The sequence below is a fragment of the Neoarius graeffei genome, chromosome 2, assembly GCF_027579695.1.
Source record: "Neoarius graeffei isolate fNeoGra1 chromosome 2, fNeoGra1.pri, whole genome shotgun sequence".
Taxonomy (NCBI): Eukaryota; Metazoa; Chordata; class Actinopteri; order Siluriformes; family Ariidae; genus Neoarius; species Neoarius graeffei.
Genome location: NC_083570.1, coordinates 67770597 through 67790565, shown reverse-complemented (window position 1 = coordinate 67790565; position 19969 = coordinate 67770597). Strand labels below are relative to the sequence as shown.

The 19969-nt window shown below is 41.3% G+C and overlaps 1 protein-coding gene across 3 annotated transcripts in view; it reads left to right on the top strand.

Annotated features, from left to right (window-relative positions):
- Positions 1–19969, top strand: part of cadps2 (Ca++-dependent secretion activator 2) — a 364308-nt gene that overhangs the window by 47405 nt on the left and 296934 nt on the right. For all 3 annotated transcript variants that reach the window (XM_060914773.1, XM_060914772.1, XM_060914771.1), the window contains exon 2: positions 13751–13864. In XM_060914773.1, coding sequence (XP_060770756.1) covers positions 13751–13864 — 114 coding nt within the window. The remainder of the gene's footprint in view (positions 1–13750; positions 13865–19969) is intronic.

The window sequence follows — 19969 nt, the reverse complement described above, 5'->3', positions numbered from 1 at the left end:
ATTTTCCTCATTTCGAACTCTATTACGTGGCGACCCAAATCAGATTCTTCACCTGTATGGTTCATAAGAGCCCACGCTCAATACTGATCTCTCTATGGCTCATTAATGAAAACATTGATAATAAGGATGAACCTTTTTTTTTTTTTTTTTTTTTTTAGCAGATTTGATATATAAATGGGATATAAAACCAACAGACACAATCACCTAATTATTCATTTTGTTCAGTTTTGAGGTATATTACACCCATTTTATTTGAAGTTGGCTTGAAAAGGAATTCACCATTTTAGAACATTGTTATGAAGGTGTTGAAATAGAAATATAACTTGTGCAGTAAGCACTTTTTTTATTTGTTTGTTTATTTGCAGCTACAATTTTTCATCAGAGTTGAGATCAAATCCCAATGGGCTCTACCCTCTATCGCCTATGTGGGGCTCCATCATTCAGGGAAGCCACTGTAGAACACTCACTAGGATGTATAATCACTTATTGCAAGTTAGTCTGTGCACAAGCCAGGTAAATTCAGTCAGATGAGAGAGCTCGGAGTATACCTGTTGATGGAAAAACTGTAGAGAGGCTTTTATAGAAATGGTGTTACATCTACCTGAAATTAAAGATTTCAATTAATTCAACTTCCTAGATCAGCTCTACCTCTAGCTAGATTGCACAAATTCCACCCGAGTACATCATCCTTGTTTTAGTTGTGTTGCAGCCAAAGCAACTTTTACACACACACTGGCTATATCTTAAAGTATATGGATGTATGAATTTAGTGACTTTATACCTGTAGAAATTATTACAAAATCTAAAGCTCTGGCAACCACTTATTGATATGAAAAACCTACCTACCTACTGACCAACTTGGTTTGGTTGGTTGATTGATTGATTCATTCATTCATTCTTACTCCCATATTTAGTGTTGACCAGTTCCCACCCACCAGCCCTCCTGTCATGTGACAGCTACCAGTCAAGGATGGTGATGGCCAACACGTGCTTCCACTGAAACAAGTGAAGCCCAAAAACTGCATCTGTTCAAACTCTGAGGCGTTAGCATACGCGGAGAAAAGTACCATCCGCCTTCTACTGCACGTGTGAACTCAGAGACGCTTACAATTGGCTAATGTTGCTGTAATTTGACAGGGAATAGAAAGCATGGCTAGTTTTGCTCTCTTGGGTTGCTGTGGCTTCATTGGGATTCGAATTCATGACCTCTGGGAGATAATTCCCCCTCTGGGGTAAACCATAGCCCTAATGATTAGCGAAGCAGCTTTGGGAACATAAGGTCGCCGGTTCATTTCGCTGGACAAGCAGAAATGGCTGAAGTGCCCTTGAGCATGACACCCAACCCCCAACTGGCTGCTCTGGGTACGTTGTATGTCGCTCTGGATAAGAGTGTCTGTCTGCTAAATGCCTGTGCCGCAATGCAATAATTTGAATCATTTTCTGTTTTGTCACTTGGAAGTCCAAATAATTTATTTAGATGTAGAGCTCTTAAAATGTACATCTCCAATCATGTCTGATGCTAGAAGGTGCAGGCTTCTTTTCATTTTATTCTATTGTATGTTTTATTTGCTAGAAGTACTGTTTGTGCCTCATTTAGTATTGCATCTTAAGACATGCCTATTGAAGTTAAGCTTTTGAAATATGGCTTCCTTACTCAGTGTAATAAAGCTAATATTTTTTCCCTTCCTTTGCTTTTATACTTATTTTTATCCTTCTTTTAATTCCTCACTGATCAGGTTCCTGTCTCCATTTTTCTCCAGGGTTTTTTTTTTTTTAAATATTAACTACCATATCAACCAAACTCCCAGAACACAATATAAGGAAATGGCTGAATAGGCATAGCATACCAGACAGTTTCCTTCCTCCCTCAGGATGCTAACAGACAATCCCACAGTGTTGTTGCAATGATGAGGAGGTTGCTGCTGATATAATTGCTCTGTCCAGAAGGACTCCCCATTAGTCATAAAAGATGGAGATATATATTTACAGTGCTCAGCGTAAATGAGTCCACCCCCTTTGAAAAGTAACATTTTAAACAATATCTCAATGAACGCCAACAATTTCCAAAATGTTGACGAGAAAGTTTAATATAACATCTGTTTAACTTGTACCGTGAAAGTAAGGTTAATAATATAAACTTGGATTACACATTTTTCAGTTTTACTCAAATTAGGGTGGTGCAAAAATGAGTACACCCCACAACAAAAACTACTACATCTAGTACTTTGTATGGCCTCCATGATTTTTAATGACAGCACCAAGTCATCTAGGCATGGAATGAGCAAGTTGGTGACATTTTTGCAACATCAATCTTTTTCCATTCTTCAACAATGACCTCTTTTAGTGACTGGATGCTGGATGGAGAGTGATGCTCAACTTGTCTCTTCAGAATTCCCCATAGGTGTTCAATTGGGTTCAGATCAGGAGACATACTTGGCCACTGAATCACTTTCACCCTGTTCTTCTTCAGAAATCCAACAGTGGCCTTAGATGTGTGTTTAGTCATGTTGGAAAAGTGCATGACGACCAAGGGCACGGAGTGATGATAGCATCTTCTCTTTCAGTATAGAGCAATACATCTGTGAATTCATGATGCCATCAATGAAATGCAGCTCCCCGACACCAGCAGCACTCATGCAGCCCCACATAAGGACACTGCCACCACCATGTTTCACTGTAGGCACCATGCATTTTTCTTTGTATTCCTCACCTTTGTGACGCCATACAGTTTTGAAGCCATCAGTTCCAAAAACATTTATCTTGGTCTCATCACTCCAGAGTATAGAGTCCCAGTAGTCTTCATCTTTGTCAGCATGGGCCCTGGCAAACTCTAGGTGGGCTTTTTTGTGCCTGGGCTTTAGGAGAGGCTTCTTTCGTGGACGGCATCCATGCATGCCATTCCTCTGCAGTGTACGCCGTATTGTGTCACAGGAAATTGTCACCCCAGTTTGGCTTTCTTCTACTTTAGATAACTGCAGTGAACTTGCATGCCGATTTTCTTCAACCCTTCTCATCAGAATACACTCCTGTCGAGGTGTTAACTTCCGTGGACAACCTGGACGTCTCTGAGATGGTTGCAGTTCCATCTTTCTTAAATTTTTGTACCACTTTTGCTACAGTATTCTGAGTGATAAGTAAAGCTTTGCTGATCATCTTGTAGCCTTCACCTTTGTGGTGTAAAGAAATTATTTTCTTTAGGGAATTCTGAAGAGACAAGTTGAGCATCACTCTCCATCCAGCATCCAGTCACTAAAAGAGGTCATTGTTGAAGAATGGAAAAAGATTGACGTTGCAAAATGTCTCCAACTTGTTCATTCCATGCCTAAAAGACTTGGTGCTGTCATTAAAAATCATGGAAGCCATACAAAGTACTAGATGTAGTAGTTTTTGTTGTGGGGTGTACTCATTTTTGCACCACCCTAATTTGAGTAAAACTGAAAAATGTGTAATCCAAGTTTATATTATTAACCTTACTTTCCTGTTATAAGTTAAACAGATGTTATATTAAACTTTGTCTTGTCAACATTCTGGAAATTGTTGGCGTTCATTGAGATATTGTTTAAAATTTTACTTTTCAAAGGGGGTGCACTCATTTACGCTGAGCACTGTATATATGTTTTCTCTCGTCTTATGTTTTGTTTTTTGAGTGTGCTTTGTCAGTGCCATCTGCTGTATTGGTTAAAAAGGCTGCATGAGGCAGAGCTGAACCTGCATTCACTGCATACATTTCTCACATTTTTCTCCTTCAGCTGTGCATGTTGTCATGCTGATGTAAGAGTATGAACTGCAGCAGTAATTGGTTTACTTTATGGAATGTTGACACTTCTGTTTGCTACATGAGGTGTGTGTGTGTTTGATTACTGGGCTGAACATGTGCAGTTAACCATCTCTTTCTCGCTCTCTCTCTGGTGTTTTGTTGGACTGCTCATGAGATTAAGGTGTAAGTAACAGATTCAAAGGTTCTCAAAATTCTTTGCAACCAGGGACCATTTTAATTGTAAAATAAATTGCACTGGATTACCTGAGTAAAGCTCGGTTTCATGACAATATATATAATATTCTATCTATTTATTAAAGCCATAGAGCTTTATATTCCTGAACTTTCAGTTGACAGAACACATTAGGGCCTGTTTATGTGACTCCACTTCCCAAGAATTCATCATAACCTCCCAAAATGGCTGGACTCCATTTCCCAGCAGCTGCAGCTATTCCTCGTCAAAGTCACGACACTTCTAATTACACGCACGCACGCACACACCAATAACGCACACTGTTCTTTATAGTGGTCGGTCATGCAATGCAGCATCTTGCTTCAAGAGCATTCTTTCGATGATGCCAGACCTTTTGATCTCAATCAAAAGCCTTCGATTTTGATCTGTGATGTTTGCCTTCTGGATTTTGCCTCTTGTTATTTTGATAGTTTGTAATTGGCTTTAGGGCTGCACGATATCAGAAAAATATGCGATATTCAATAACATGACTGAATATCTCGATATCGATATGTATCACGATAATTAAATATATAATGTTTTTCTTACCGCTACTCGCCGTTCTGCCCTGTATCTAGCATTTAAAAAAAACACCCAATGCATCGCTTCCATTCCAGCATTATTTTTTATTGGAAAAACATGGCTATACCTGCAATGGTGTCCATCAATCATCTTTAAATCTCCTAATTTTTGTGAGCGCAGCAGAAAATGTCTTAAGTTGAAGTAAACAAAAAAACTGAAAACTACATTAGATTAACATAAAGCATTCAAAATGGCAATTTCAGCGGCTCCCGGGAGATGAAGGTGAGCGACACAGATTCATCATAAACTCAAACACAATCTGTTAACACATGCGGGTGAGAGAGCAGTGGTGTGTGTGAGTGAGAGAGCGCGAGAGCGGTAGTGTGTGTGAGAGAGAGTGAGAGGTTGTGTGTGTGTGTGTGTGTGTGTGTGTGTGAGAGAGAGAGCGCGGTTTTATGTTTTTATGCTTCTGTACAGCAGTGTTTGTCCCAGTGAGCCGCCTCACCACTGTTTTACAGGTACATGTCTTGCAAAGTATCTGAGTTTGCAGTACATCACCCCTCCTGAATCCAAAGTACTTCCAAATAGCAGACGTGCATTTTTTTTTTTTTGGAAACCAGTTCCTCCTCACACAAGTTTGTCTCACCACACTTGCTCCCGCCTTCCGCCATCACCACAAGGCTTTTACTTGTTTTGCAATAGGGGGCGGAGTTATCCCGCGGCGCTTGTTGACATTCAAATGTGATTGGACGGCACAGAAAAATGTGCCTTTTATCGAAATTTAAGTAATTTTTGCGGTATGTGTATCGCAAACTATGATATCGCGATATCGATACTTTTTCGATATATTGTGCAGCCCTGATTGGCTTGGCCTAGGTTGCCCTGTTCATAGATCACCTGGCTCATGTCTGGGGTGGTGTTTGTTTGTTTTTACATTTAATTGTATTTATTTTAATTTTTTTGGGGGGGGGTTGCTCTCTTTTACCACCCACAGTTTACTTTTTGATTTTTTTGGATGAAACCCGATTGAATTCAAGTGACCTATAAAACAGTCTAATGAGACAGTCAGTGATGGCGTAGCTCACTCCGGCCCTTTCCATTCCAGAAGTAATGATCTAAAGTGGGCCACCTATAGAGATGAGATGAGATAATATGAGAGAGAATTGCACACATACATACAGTGCCTTGCAAAAGTATTCATCCCCCTTGGTGTTTGTCCTGTTTTGTCACATTACAAGCTGGAATTAAAATGGATTTTGGGGGGTTAGCACGATTTGATTTACACAACATGCCTACCACTTTAAAGGTGCACATTATTATTATTATTATTATTATTATTATTATTATTATTATTATTTTTTTTTTTTTTTATTGTGACACAAACAATAATTAAGATGAAAAAGCAGAAACCTGTAGTCTGCATAGGTATTCACCCCCTTTTGTATGAAACCCCTAAATAAGAGCTGGTCCAACCAATTAATTTCGTTAGTCACAATTAGTTGATTTAAGATTCACCTGTGTGCAATCAAAGTGTCACATGATCGGTCACATGATCGGTCACATGATGTCTGTATAAATCAACCTGTTCTGGAAGGACCCTGACTCTGCAACACTACTAAGCAAGCAACATGAGAACCAAGGAGCCTCCAAACAGGTCAGAGACAAAGTTGTGGAGAAGTATAGATCAGGGTTGGGTTATAAAAAATATCCCAACTTTGAATATCCCAGGGAGTGCCATTAAATCCATTATAGCAAAATGGAAAGAACATGGCACCACTACAAACCTGACAAGAGAAGGACACCCACCAAAACTCACAGACCGGGCAAGGAGGGCATTAATCAGAGATGCAACAAAGACACCAAAGAGAACACCGAAGGAGCTGCAAAGATCCACAGTGGAGATGGGAGTATCTGTCCATAAAACCACTTTAAGCTGTACACCCCACAGAATGGGGCTTTATGGAAGAGTGGCCAGAAAAGTCATTGCTAAAAAAAAATCACATTTGGAGTTTGCCCAACAGCATGTGGCAGACTCCCCAAACACATGGAAGAAGATTCTCTGGTCAAATGAGACAAAAATTGCACTTTTTGGCCATCATGGGAAATGCCATGTGTGGCGCAAACCCAGCATCCTGAGAACACCATCCCTACAGTGAAGCATGGTGGTGGCAGCATCATGCTGTGGGGATGTTTTTCATCTGCAGGGACAGGAAAGCTGGTCAGGACTGAAGGAAAGATGGATGGCACTAAATAAAGGGCAATTCTGGAGGAAAACCTGTTTGAGTCGGCCAGAGGTTTGAGACTGGGACGATGGTTCACGGTCCAGCAGGACAATGACCCTAAACATACTGCTAAAGCTACACTGGATTGGTTTAAAGGGAAACATTCAAATGTCTTGAAATGGCCTAATCAAAGCCCAAACCTCAATCCAATTGAGAATCTGTGGCATAACTTGATTGCTGTACACCAACGCAACCCATCTAACTTGAAGGAGTTGGAGCAGTTTTGCCTTGAGGGATGGGCTGAAAATCCCAGTGGCTAGGTGTGCTAAGCTAATAGAGACATATCCCAAGAGACTTGCAGCTGTAATTGCAGCAAAAGGTGGCTCTATGAAAGATTGACTTGGGGGGGGGGGTGAATACCTATGCACACCAGACTTCTGTTTTTTTTTTTCATCTTAATTGTTTGTATCACAATAAAACAACAATGTGCACCTTTAAAGTTGTAGGCCTGTTGTATAAATCAAATTGTGCTAACCCTCCAAAAATCCATTTTAATTCCAGCTTGTAATGCGACAAAACAGGACAAACATCAATGGGGATGAATACTTTTTTGCAAGGCACTGTACGTGTATACACACACACACGCGCGCGCACACACACACACACACACACACACACACACCCCCCCTTGGAATACCTACCTGTTTGCCAGAAAGAATCCAAAACGACAAGGAATTGACTGAGAAGAAGCAATTTTTGTTGAACTGCTCATTAAGGCTTAATTAGTCCATAACTTCATTAATAATTGTAATTAAGCAAGTCTGGGTAGAAGTTATATGCACCCTAGGTACCCCTACCTTCATGCCAGAAAGAATCGAAATTGGTGAAGAATCGAGGGAAAAGAAGCGATTTGTGTGGAAACTGCTCGTTAGGGCTTAATTACTCCATATCTTCATTATTAATTGCAATTATGCAAATTTTAAGCTATGCACCACAGGCAGACCTACCTTCTTGCCAAGAAGAATAAAAATCAACAACAGACAGATGACGGACAACACATGATGGCATAAGCTCATCGCCTGTCAGCCGGATGAGCTAATAACTACAAGAATGTAAATATACTAACACTGTGTAACAGTTTAAGGCTCTTAGGAAATGGGAGACAAGCTTGAGTACACCAAGGTGTTTTATTTTTCTTTAACTTCTTCCCTTTTCAGTGACTTCATTCTGCGCGCACACACACACACACACACACACACACACACACACACAGAGTGTTGGATTGCTTAGCTCTCTGTCTACTGGCTTCCCTGCAAGAACACGAGAGAGACACACACACGTGCGCGCAAATAAGTTGCCAGTAATCAAACGCAGGTGAACCTCGTGTTACCTGCTGGTTCTACCTGACTCCACGCTGCCCACAGGTGACGCTCGATCACATCTCCGCTGCCGCACTTTGATAACACTGGGTTGTGATATTCACCGCTGTAACTAAAAATTAAAATCGGATAGACCCCATTTTGAGACCCATTGGTTTTAAGTAAAGCTTTCATTCAGACTTGTCTTAAATTGTAGTTCAGCTTAGCGACTACTGTACACCTTGCTGTTTTTCCTGCCACACTAAGACCCCGTCCACACGTAGCCGGGTATCTGCTAAATCGAAGATATTTTTCTACGTTTTGGCCTGTCATCCACATGAAAACACATCAAAAACGAATATTTAAAAAAAACTCCGGGCAAAGTGAAGATTTTTGAAAACTCCGTGTATGCCTTTTCGTGTAGGCAGAGATAACCGGAGTTTTGCGTTTTTAGAACGTCACAATCTGCGCCAAAAAAATGACAACAAATCTGCCCTGACGTCAAGTGTGTGACCTTTGTTTACTGCAGAAGCCAGATTAAGCATGGACAAAGAGTAATGGATCGGAGTAGTGCCTTGAAAGTGTTAATTATTGTGCAGGTGCTATTTACGTGTTTAATTTTAGAAGCCCAACTACTGCTCCAAGAGCACAGGCGACGGACAGCGTTGCGGTCGGTGATTTACCCCATCTTAACCACTCCACGTAGGCATGTTCCTCGCCGAAATCGTCGACGCCGATTTATGTTTAGGCGGAAGTGACGCCAACAGTGGGCTATTCTGATGTGATTAGGGGGTAGGATTTGGGGAAATAATGCCATCTACAGGTTTGGAATGCTTATGAATGTGATTGAAAACGCAGATGTTCGGTTATGTGTGGAAGGGATTTTTTTCGAAGACTAGGTGGTGTGGATAAAACGTTTTTATAAACGGAGGGGGGGGAAATGTTCGGTTTTAAAAATACCCGGCTACGTGTGTACATGGCCTAAGAATCCACCCGTTTGCTTCCTACAGCAGAAGTCAGTCTTGAAAGTGATGCTTTGTAACATGTAACCTATTTGAATATGTACTTTTTGCCTAAAAATTCACCATTCCTAAATTGAGAAGGAGGGAGTGAATCATGAATTTATAACTTCTGTGGCAGAAATGTAATTTAATTTTATTTTATAGCCACTCCTGTGGTTACAATTTTATCTTTTGACACCCTGAATTTGCAATCATTTAAAGAGTGGAAAGTGTGGTGTTTGCCCATTGTGAGCGTTACTGCTTTTTAGTGAGGTTTTTGTGCTTTCATGCTGATAAAGAACAGCCATGCCATCTTTAATATGCTATGGGTGGCTGGCTTACCGTGCTGTAGTTGATGTTGCCATAACAATATTGAGGATTTTCATGCCTAGGAAGTGGCAAAATAAAATGGTAGAGGAGTGAAAAAAGAGGACGAGACAAGAGCTCAGTTAAGCCACTTTATCGGGGTTGAATCATAATTGTGACTTAAAACATTATTATTGTCTGAGTGGGTTAAAATGAAACCTTAATACATCCTGGTTCTCTGACATTTATGAACATTCCTTTCTTGCACATATTGTCTTACTTTTGAGTTCTTAACAGCCCCGTTTTAAATAAGTGCCAAAGAATCAGAAGTGAAGAGTATCGCCTTGTGGTTGCACGTTTGTCCATCTTTGTATCACAACTCTTTTCTAGACGTTTGTTTTGAGGAGACTCTGTGCAGAAGGTGACTTGATGCAGGAGTAGTATGTGTTTCCAATACTTTTGAACTTACCGTTCAGTTAATTAAGGTCAACTGCAGCACCTGGGGACCAGCTGGATATTGCCAGCCAATATAGTTCATTATTATACATACAGGACACTCATTTGATGGAATAAAGGCACGTATTCTATTCCCTTCTAGCGGGTTTCATTTATTTGGTTTGATAGCATGCAATATTGTTAGCATTTCGCTTATCCTACGTGTATTACATCACTCTACCCAATGGAGAATGAGCGATGAATATGGTTTGATATCGCATGGTTGTCAAGACAACATGATGTCACATGCTGGAGACGTAAAACTTTCGCGCTAGCGAGTGACTGTGACAATTTGTAAACAAATATGGCTGCCAGGTTTGCTTCATTAAATATGGAAGATTTTGACAGAATTTTGAAAGAGAAAAATGCGTTGAACACCCAAAAGGAATGTGTATGTTGTAGTAGTAATAATAATAATATTATTGGCTGGCTTTTTTTTCCTGGTATATCAAATATATTCTATTCAGTTAGCATGATATTGAATGAGTTGAAGACGAGTTCAGTATCATGCTAGCTGAATGGAATATATGATATACTGTACCACTCAAAGCCAGCCAATATTATTTAGAAAGAAACACACACTTGTGAAATTCCTCTCTGCATCTAAAGCGGTGAACATGCCCGCACACACATGAGCAATGAGTGCGTGCGCACACATACCCAGAGCAGTGGGCAGCCATGCTAACAGCGCCCAGGGAGCAGTTGGGAGTTAGGTACCTCATTCAAGGGCATCTCAGCCCAAGGCCGTCCCATATTAACCTAACCGCATGTCTTTGGACTGTGGGGGAAACCGGAGCACCTGGAGGAAACCCATGCAGACACGGGGAGAACATGCAAACTCGGCACAGAAAGGCCCTCGCCGGCCGCTGGGCTCGAACCCGGAACCTTCTTGCTGTGAGGGGACCGTAAATGGAGCCATCAAAAAAAAGTACGAGTTTTTATTATGTATGTGCTCCATACCCAAAACAAGAGACACAAAATTCATACTGTAGTGCATTTTTGTGTTTAACTATTTTAGATATTGAATCCAGTAATTTTTAGAACATCTTATTTCTTTCATGAATGCTGCACCTTTTGGATGTCTCCCCCCCGTAATAGTCTTATTTAATAGTTAAATACATTTCAGCACATTTTCAAAGCTTGTGCTTCTATCTGATTTTTTTTTTTGGGGGGGATGATGATTCCTGTTGCTAATTTACACCTGGTTTTAAAATTGGGTGCAAAACTTGCCATTGCTGTGTGTTTAGATTTTAGCATATTAAATGGAATGTGCAGTCAGTCTCACTTAAGTGACTTCTAACTTTTTTCATGATGCGTATGTATGATAGAAACACGCGTGTTGCTGTGTACATGGCACATGAACTGTATGCATAGGATCATATAGCAGGTTCAAATACACATGGTTTATGGGTAGAATGAGTCTTGGCTTCCCTCAAAATTCGCTGTTCTCCCACAAATATTAGAAAGAAGCTTTTTGGTCAAAATAGACCTCGTATATCATGATGAATATATTGTTGAAATGTAAAAAAAGCAGAAAGACCTTTTATTTGAAGGAGTGTAAAAATGTTTTCATAATGGGCATCTTTCTTTAAATAGAAAGAAGGTGAAAATCCAGAGGGGGGAGCGAGAGAGAGACCTCTGAAGTGAATGGCAGGCTTGTAGGGATTAAATGGTACACGGTATCTGGCTGCTGATGCCATTCTCCTTGCCCAGTGCTCGATTGCACCTCTTAATGACTTGTTGCTGTCTGTAGTCCACATTAGTGCTACTCCAGTGGAGACTTCACATTCTCCCCAGGATAAACAAGGCAGGGGAGGAAGTATTACACAAAGCTGACTGTAGAGCAATTCCAGCGTTATGGACGTGACACTTGAACTCAAAATGGCAACACATGACCCAGTGCATGCTTTATTGTCTCCCAGTATTTAAACAGGTGTTGCATATTTTAAGGCTGTACCATACTGGAGAAGTGATAGAACAAGAACAATTCCCATAGTACATCTGGGGCATGCCAGAAAACGTCAATAAAAGATGCGTTATGGATGCGACAGAAAAAGTATCACTTTTCTTGGGTGACTGTACATTTTTATCAAACTCTGTGAAATTGTAAACCTAATGTCGAAATGGAGATATCCATTTGATAGAGGGGTCCAAGGTGAATATTAAAAAAATCTTTGTTTAAAATATTTTGTATTTCATGCAGAGTTTCAGAAGGAAAAGTCAGCGTTATGGATGTGACGAAATTCCGTTATGGATGTGACGTGTCTGAAATAGACATGGCATATGTTTAGAAAATCAGCAATTTAACCACCATAACCCTTTGAAAAACTCTCTAAATATCAGCTAAAACTATCAAAGTTCTTAAATAATATTTAGGATGGCTATTGTTTTGCTGTTTTGTGGATTTTAGCATACATTTCTGTGGCTTGTGGCAATAATATAGAATTGTACATGATCAAAGTTGATTTTAGCTTGGGTTTTACATTATAAGAAAGACTGACAGTGACATATTAGGTGATCAAAATATTTATTTATGTATGTATGTATTTATTTATTTAGTTTGTTTAGTTTGAAATTTGGGATGCTTTATTTTTGCATGGTGAGGTTGACATTTACATGGAATTGCCCTGTATTTGGGCATAAATACAATGTGGAAAGGAGTTGATGCTGAATTTGAAGTCTGAGAGGAGAAATGTGCGTTTAGCAATTCAGTTTTATATCCCTCATCAAAAAATTCCCATGCAGGGATTGGCCAAGGACGGATCACGCGGCCTAATAGTTCAACCTTAAGCACTGTATCTATCTCATGATGTCAAAAATTAAAAAACAAAATGGGTATGGTGCAAGTCAGTCATGGTGTGTCCTGGATATATCATGAACTGTTGTCACAATTTCAAGCTATACGGCCAACTTGAGACATAGCTGTGGCTCCGCGAGCATTTCTGTGTGTGTAGATCTATGTATCATGATCATGCCTAGCGAGGCAGGCGATAGCATGGTACATTGCACATGCACAGATTGAAGGCCGCTCCAATGTAAATAGCAAACATGGTGGCCTCCAGTGAATTTGCGGAGATTCAATCTTAACACTTAGTTTGGAATTTTTTGATGAGCGGGAGAAATCAAATATACCATGCACTAAGCGGTACCGGGAATTATGGATTCTCTTTGGTGACTGGCATTGTACTGTTTTCTTCAGGGCTGTGCCTCTCACAAAACAATACTATGCCAGTCACCTGAGAGAATCCATAATTTAAACCAGAGCCTCTCAGTGCATGGTATATTTGATTACTAGATCAAGCACTTAAAGTAGGTGCAGATGAGAATGCGTTTAAAGGAGCAGCTCTTGGTGTACTGTACTTCAAAGATGAATTACTACCGAAGTGTTTATTGTCTGAAGCACCTGTTTTGTACTTTTGTCCCATAAGCACTTGCTTCACACTGATCTGCAGAGCACCTGCAAGCATCACTGTCAAAGCTGCTATTACCATTTCCACTGGTTCTCACTATTAATACACTTCTTCAGTACTTATTTTTAATCTTGTGCTTGGAATGTGGGCTGCAGTCTTTTATACTAGAATTCTTGAAATCCCCATATGACCAACGCCTCAGTGTTCTTCCGCAGTCATCGTAGTCCTTAAGGCTCAGGCTGGGTTTTTGTGCAATTAGAATTATTTTGTATACATTAGCATTACTCGACCTAACTTTGTCAAAGCAGTTAATATGTTCATACATATTTTATTAGGCATTGAGCATTACTGAGGATTACTGAAATCTAATGGGCCTCTTTGCTGTTATTAAACAAATTGTCACATGCCTTGTCTTTCCCCCCCCCCCCCCCCCCCCCCCCCCTTCAGCTCAACAAACAGCAGCTGCAGGCGGTGAAGGACAGATTTCAGGCCTTCCTGAAAGGAGAGACGCAGATTGTAGCCGATGAAGCTTTCTGCAATGCTGTACGCAGTTACTATGAGGCAAGACTTTTTGTATTGTTCAACACCCTGCTCACAAAACAAAAGTACTGAGTAGAATTTTACTGTTATTACTGAAGTGACCTGAAACAAAATGGGTAGTTCCCAGGGGGAATGAATATATAATATGGTGGCACGGTGGTGTAGTGATTAGCACTGTCTCCTCACAGCAAGAAGGTCCTGGGTTTGAGCCCAGTGGCCGGCGAGGGCCTTTCTGTGCGGAGTTTGCATGTTCTCCCCATGTCTGTGTGGGTTTCCTCCGGGTGCTCCGGTTTCCCCCACAGTCCAAAAACATGCAGGTTAGGCTAATTGGTGGCTCTAAATTGACTAAGTGTGAATGGTTGTCTGTCTCTGTGTCAGCCCTGTGATGACCTGGCGACTTGTCCAGGGTGTACCCCGCCTTCGCCCATAGTCAGCTGGGATAGGCTCCAGCTTGCCTGTGATCCTGTAGTACAGGAATAAGCGGCTACAGATAATGTATGTATGTGTGTTTATGTCAGGCCTAGAAATTCATATATCTTTTCACCAGCCAGCCGGACTAGTTGCCTTCCAAAGTACAGTAACTAGCCAAACAGAAAATCAACTAACCAAAATTTCTTCATGTATGAATTTTACTTCTGTCAAAAATAACGCAAAAGTGAGTAATTACCATTGTTCATGACTAATGTGCATTTATTTCAAGACCTGAGTATTTTGATACTGTTGTTAAATACATAAATGAGAACAACACAGAGCACCATAATATAATATCAATAAATAATAATATATTGGAAAACTTGGCAACTTGGTGTATGAGTATTGAAAACAAATATACTTACTATCATGACTATCACACCCAAAATATGTCCAACATGCTTTCTGTATTTAACCATTTATGAGAGAGAAAGCATTAGGAGCTTCATATTGACTAGGAATCAACTTGAAAAAAATTAATTATTCCATAAAAATCGTATCGCAGCCAAGGCCTACCCTGCTCCCATGTTTGCTTATAAGTCCTTTGTCGTTTCTCCTTCTCGTATGCTTTATCGGCGGCCTTTTTCTCCTCTTCAGACCGAGGTCGCTTTGTCCCCGTCTCTGGCGGTTTCTGTACACCTTTCAGAAAATTCCACATCGCAACGTAGCTTTGGCAGATGTAGATGTAAACAACAAAAAAACCCACACGTGTTTAAATGGGCGATAATGTGGCCACATCTATTGAATTTGATAACGTGATGTGGCAGCGGGGGGCGTGGCCAAGCATCGGTCTGTGAATGGAGGGCGGAGTCAGGGAAGGTAAGTGGTGGAATCATTGCACCCGATGGGGATTAACCCGTGTTTGTGTCTTCCCCAGTGACCGCGCCCTTTAAAAGGAGAGGAGAGCAGAGAAAGGGAGCTCTCTCTCCCCAACCAGAACACGTGTGCGCGCGCGTGCGGCTGGGAAGTGATAAAAAGCTGAAAAGCTAGCAATAAATAGTTCGTTGAGAACTCCGTTCTGGCCTGCCGTGCTTCTGTGCTCCACCCACCTGGTCCAATACTACACGTGATTACCGTGATATTCAACGAGATGCGTTATATGCATGTGCAGTAGTGAAAAAACAGACAGCCTGACTCGTACACGATATGATTCGGAATTCTTTGGTATTTTCCGTCCTGCCGATAAACACATCGATTAACACAGACACGGCACACGCTTAATATGTGGCGGCTTTAGTTGACGGTGTGTCTGAATCTTCGCTTCATATATATTTTTTATTTTCAACTAGCCAGCCGGGCTGGCTAGTGACAGGAATTACCCGCCAAATAACAAATTAAGTCGCCTCAGGCGACCGGACCACCGCGAATTTCAAGCCGTGTGTGTATGTGTATATTAGTGCTGTCAAAAATGTCGCATTAACTTGACTCAATTTTAACGGCGATAATTTTTTTTTATCGTGAGATTAACGCTCTGTGACATGATGTAGGTTTTTCATAAGATTTTGAAACTGCCGGGAACTTGGAACAGAGACTTTGCTTAGAAAAACGATAGCAGCTAGACTGTAATGCCACGCCCCCCACAGCCAGAGTCCTCTGCCCTCCTCCCAAAGAACCAGCGCGGGCAGGGCGCGCTAGCCTCGGGACGAAGAGCCATGGTGCTCGGCTTAGGTTTCGTTTTCCCATTGGCGGCTCCAGCCCGACTTTGCAGTGGCTGTGACAAGACGTGTTATGCTCCGCAATTAAAAAAAAAAAACCATTGGTACAAAGCAAGCCCATTCACTTTTTTATGCTGATAAGAGAATTACAATGGTTTTTCATGTGACAAAAATGTGCGATTAAATTGCGATTAATCACGAGTTAACTATGACAGTCGCGACATTAATCGCGATTAAATATTTTAATCGCTTGACAGCACTTGTGTGTGTGTGTGTGTGTGTGTGTGTGTGTGTATATATATGTGTATATATATATATATATATATATATATATATATATATATATATATATATATATATACACACACACACACACACACACACACACACACACACACACACATATATATATATATAAGCCAAAACTTTACTAATTGGCTTTACTAAGCCACTTACAAGAAGGGGGGAGGGAGAAAAGTATGTGTGTGGCGTGACTGGATTTCTTCATGATGTGGCCTGCCTTTGGGAGGTATCATGTTGTACAAGTGTGCTGCACAGCTGAGAGTTTAGAATTGTAGCAGATAGAGGTCTGATAATTTTATGAGCCAATATTGCAGATGGGGACGTCGTATAGATATTTCGGGTATTGTAAAGTATTAAGCCATTTGTTTAACTTTGTGATTCATTTGTTTTTAAATGATGGCATGTCGGTTTCATTAAAGCTTGGATTCCTACATGCATGACTGGTCCAGATAGTTTCAAAGATCTGTGTCAACCCAATTGGCAATGTGTTCACCTGGTATTGGAGAGGAGGTACACTTGCACCTCAGTAAACCTTTCCCAGACCCCTTTTGTTAGAAGCGTCACAGTCTACAGCAAACCGGAATCTGGGTCCATTTAAGACAAGGACACATTTCTGTTTAAAACATTTGGGGTCCAGTAGTATGTTAAAATTCTCTTCTGAAAAGCTTGTAGTTCCAGCAACCATAGGAGCATTACCACTGTACCTGCCATCAATAGCAGCATCATCCTCAACAGAAATTAGTATGCACATGGTGTGGTGGAAATTAAGCCCGGCTAAATATGACTGGCAATCATAATAACGTGTGCGCCACACTTTGTACGACACGGTATGGGTAGCAGTCTCTGTGAAAACAATGAATGCACCACTGCTCTTTTCTGAGCTCATGGTAAGGCAGAGCACCGTAATGTGTATGAGGAGGGTGGGTGTGTCCTGACTGGTCTGCTTTCTGGCCATCAAAGGAGACAAGACACAACACTAGATGGAGGCTTAAAAAGTATCCATGCACCAAGAAGTTAGGGACAGAAAAGTTAATGTTGCACAGGTCCTCTGAAATGAATCAGTCCTGTGGTTGTTTGACTTGAACTGTGTTTGACAGCATTAAACATGAAAATGGAAGGACTTTTAAGAACTGTGATACTCTTGCATCAGGAGTTAAATGAAAACTGCCATAACATGCTAATAAGTTTGGAAATCTTTGTTTTGTTACGACTGAATGTTTGTGGACACCTACCAACACACCCATATGTGGCCCTTCTTGAAACTGTCATAAAGTTGGAAACATGAAATTGTGTAGGATGTCTTTGTATGTTGTAGCAATACAATATCCCTTCATTGAAACTAAAAGGCTGAGCCCAAACATGTTCCAGCATGATAGTGCCTCGTTCACAAAAAGTAGGTCCATAAAGGCAGGGGTTTGCAAGGTTGAGTGGAAGACATTGCGTGGCCTGCACAGATCCCTGATCTTGAACCCCAGTGAGGGATGAAATGGAATAGCAACTGTGGAAAGTGGAAAAGCCTTCCCTGAAGGGCTTTTCTAGCAGAAACTCATCCCAGAAGAGTGGAAGTTAGTGTAATAGTAGGGGGATAAATCTGGAATATGATGTTCAAAAAGCACATATGGGTATGATGGCCCTCAGCATCTTTATGGACCCTTTTTACGTGACGTCATGACAAACGCGGCCGCCATTTTGGACATGTACTACCAGTAGTTTACCATAGCCAGCATTGAGGAACGGCAACAAAGAAAGTGTTTATTTTCAGCAAGACTTCCATCATGCCACTATATTGTTGTGCACCTGGATGTAGTAACCATCAACAAACAAGGCAAGGGTTATCATTTTATCAGATCCCGGTAGATGCTGACCGACGGAGAAGATGGATAGCGGCCATAAACAGGAAAGATTGACAGCCCTCGGCATACCAGCGCTTGTGCAGTGACCACTTTGTTGGAGGTAAGATGAATAAAATTAGCCAGAAAAGGCATTACATTGCTGTTAACATTCTGTGGCGGCGAGTGTGTAACCAAATAGGCTAAAATAACCCATTGTAACCTCTTTGTTCTTCTGTAGTAGCTATTAGCTAACGACATTAGCTAGCGTTGTGTTCCTTTGCTGTTGGTAGACTGTAGGACAGATCAGAGGCAGTGTCCTACAAACAGCGCTTAATTTGAGGGGGAGCAAGCCGGAGCGCGCTCCGGAACCTCGGGCGTTGGCTCCGGCAGCTATTTACACTGGATCCGGTGATCCGACACCTCTTTTGACTATGTAACAAAAAAAAAACAACCCAAATAATTAAATAAAAAAATGCAAGTTTATTTAGTGTTAATGTCTGATTTTGATATCTGTCTTGTTGGTGATTTCTCTCATGAAACGACATCCACAAAATATCTGCAGATGAACTTAATTTGCAGTGTTATTACAAAACATGCCCAGAAGCGCAGCGCCGCGCCCCCCTCCCCCCCTCTTTTTTCCGCACCGGAGCCGCTCATCCTCTGCGCTCCAGGACCTCCCACTTTACAAATTAAGCACTGCCTACAAATAAGTGTTCAAAACAAGAGGAACATGTATTTGTCTCTTAAATCCAGGCCGTTCCCTGTAATCTGTAACAACGGTTGGAGAAAGTAATGGCAAATAGTGAGTGCACAAACCATAGAAGGTAAACTGTACACAGCGCCAGGGCAGTGTGATGGTAAACGTCGCTCTCTAAGCCCGCTAACCTCAATTTTTGAAAATACCTCTCCCTCTGCTCACCCTGTAAATGCCCTACGTCGCTGGATAGCGAAGGTGTTTTCTGCATCTCGCTCCTTTTTCTTGTATGTTCTCCGTTTGTCGCCTTCCTCGCATTCAAACCAATTCGAGCCGAAGTCCGCTACATGTCCAAAATGGTGGTCACGTTTACGAAGGTCACGTGACTGAAAAGGGTCTATAGTCCTTAGTGCAAGCGTGGGTTGGACTTTCATCTGATGCTTTTCCTCCATTCAACTTCATTTTGTGCAAGGCAACTGGATATTCCTTTGGATCATAGATCTTGATCATTAACTTGACGCCAGGTTTTCCGAGGGCGGCCACAAGCCTTGGAACCATTCAGCTCCAGGCACTGGACACGTCTCAAACAGTTGTCAACACATCTCTCTACATGGCCAAACCAATGTAACTGACAGTGTTGTACCTCATTTTTAATAGTCAATGCTGATAAAACTCCTCAGTTCATCACAAGATTTCACCTTCTTCCAGGAGGAGCCACCCATCCAACATACCATGGCCATTTCGTTATGATGAAGTCTCTGAACATCCTCAGCTTTTAATGGCCATGTTTCACAACCATACATCAATGTTGACCAAACACGGATTTGATACAATTTGCCCCTCACTTTCAGTGATGCTGCTCGGGAAGTCAGAAGAGGCAGCAACTTGCGGAATGGCCAGGCGTCCATAAACTTTTAGCCACGTAGTGTACTTTTTTTTTTTTTTTTGTTTTGTTTTGCACTTCTGTCCCAGGAAAAAGAAACTTCTTTGGTTCAAGATGGTTGGGGCCAGCTTTGGAACCAATTCATTACACGTTAGGACCACTAATCTGATTTAACCACTGTGCAGTGGGCAGCTTTCAGCTGCAAATTGTCCCACTGCTAGCCCCGTCCCCTTTATGGTTGTTTTCTGTGGGACTCATTACTGAGGGAGGGAAATGTTTTGGCCCTCT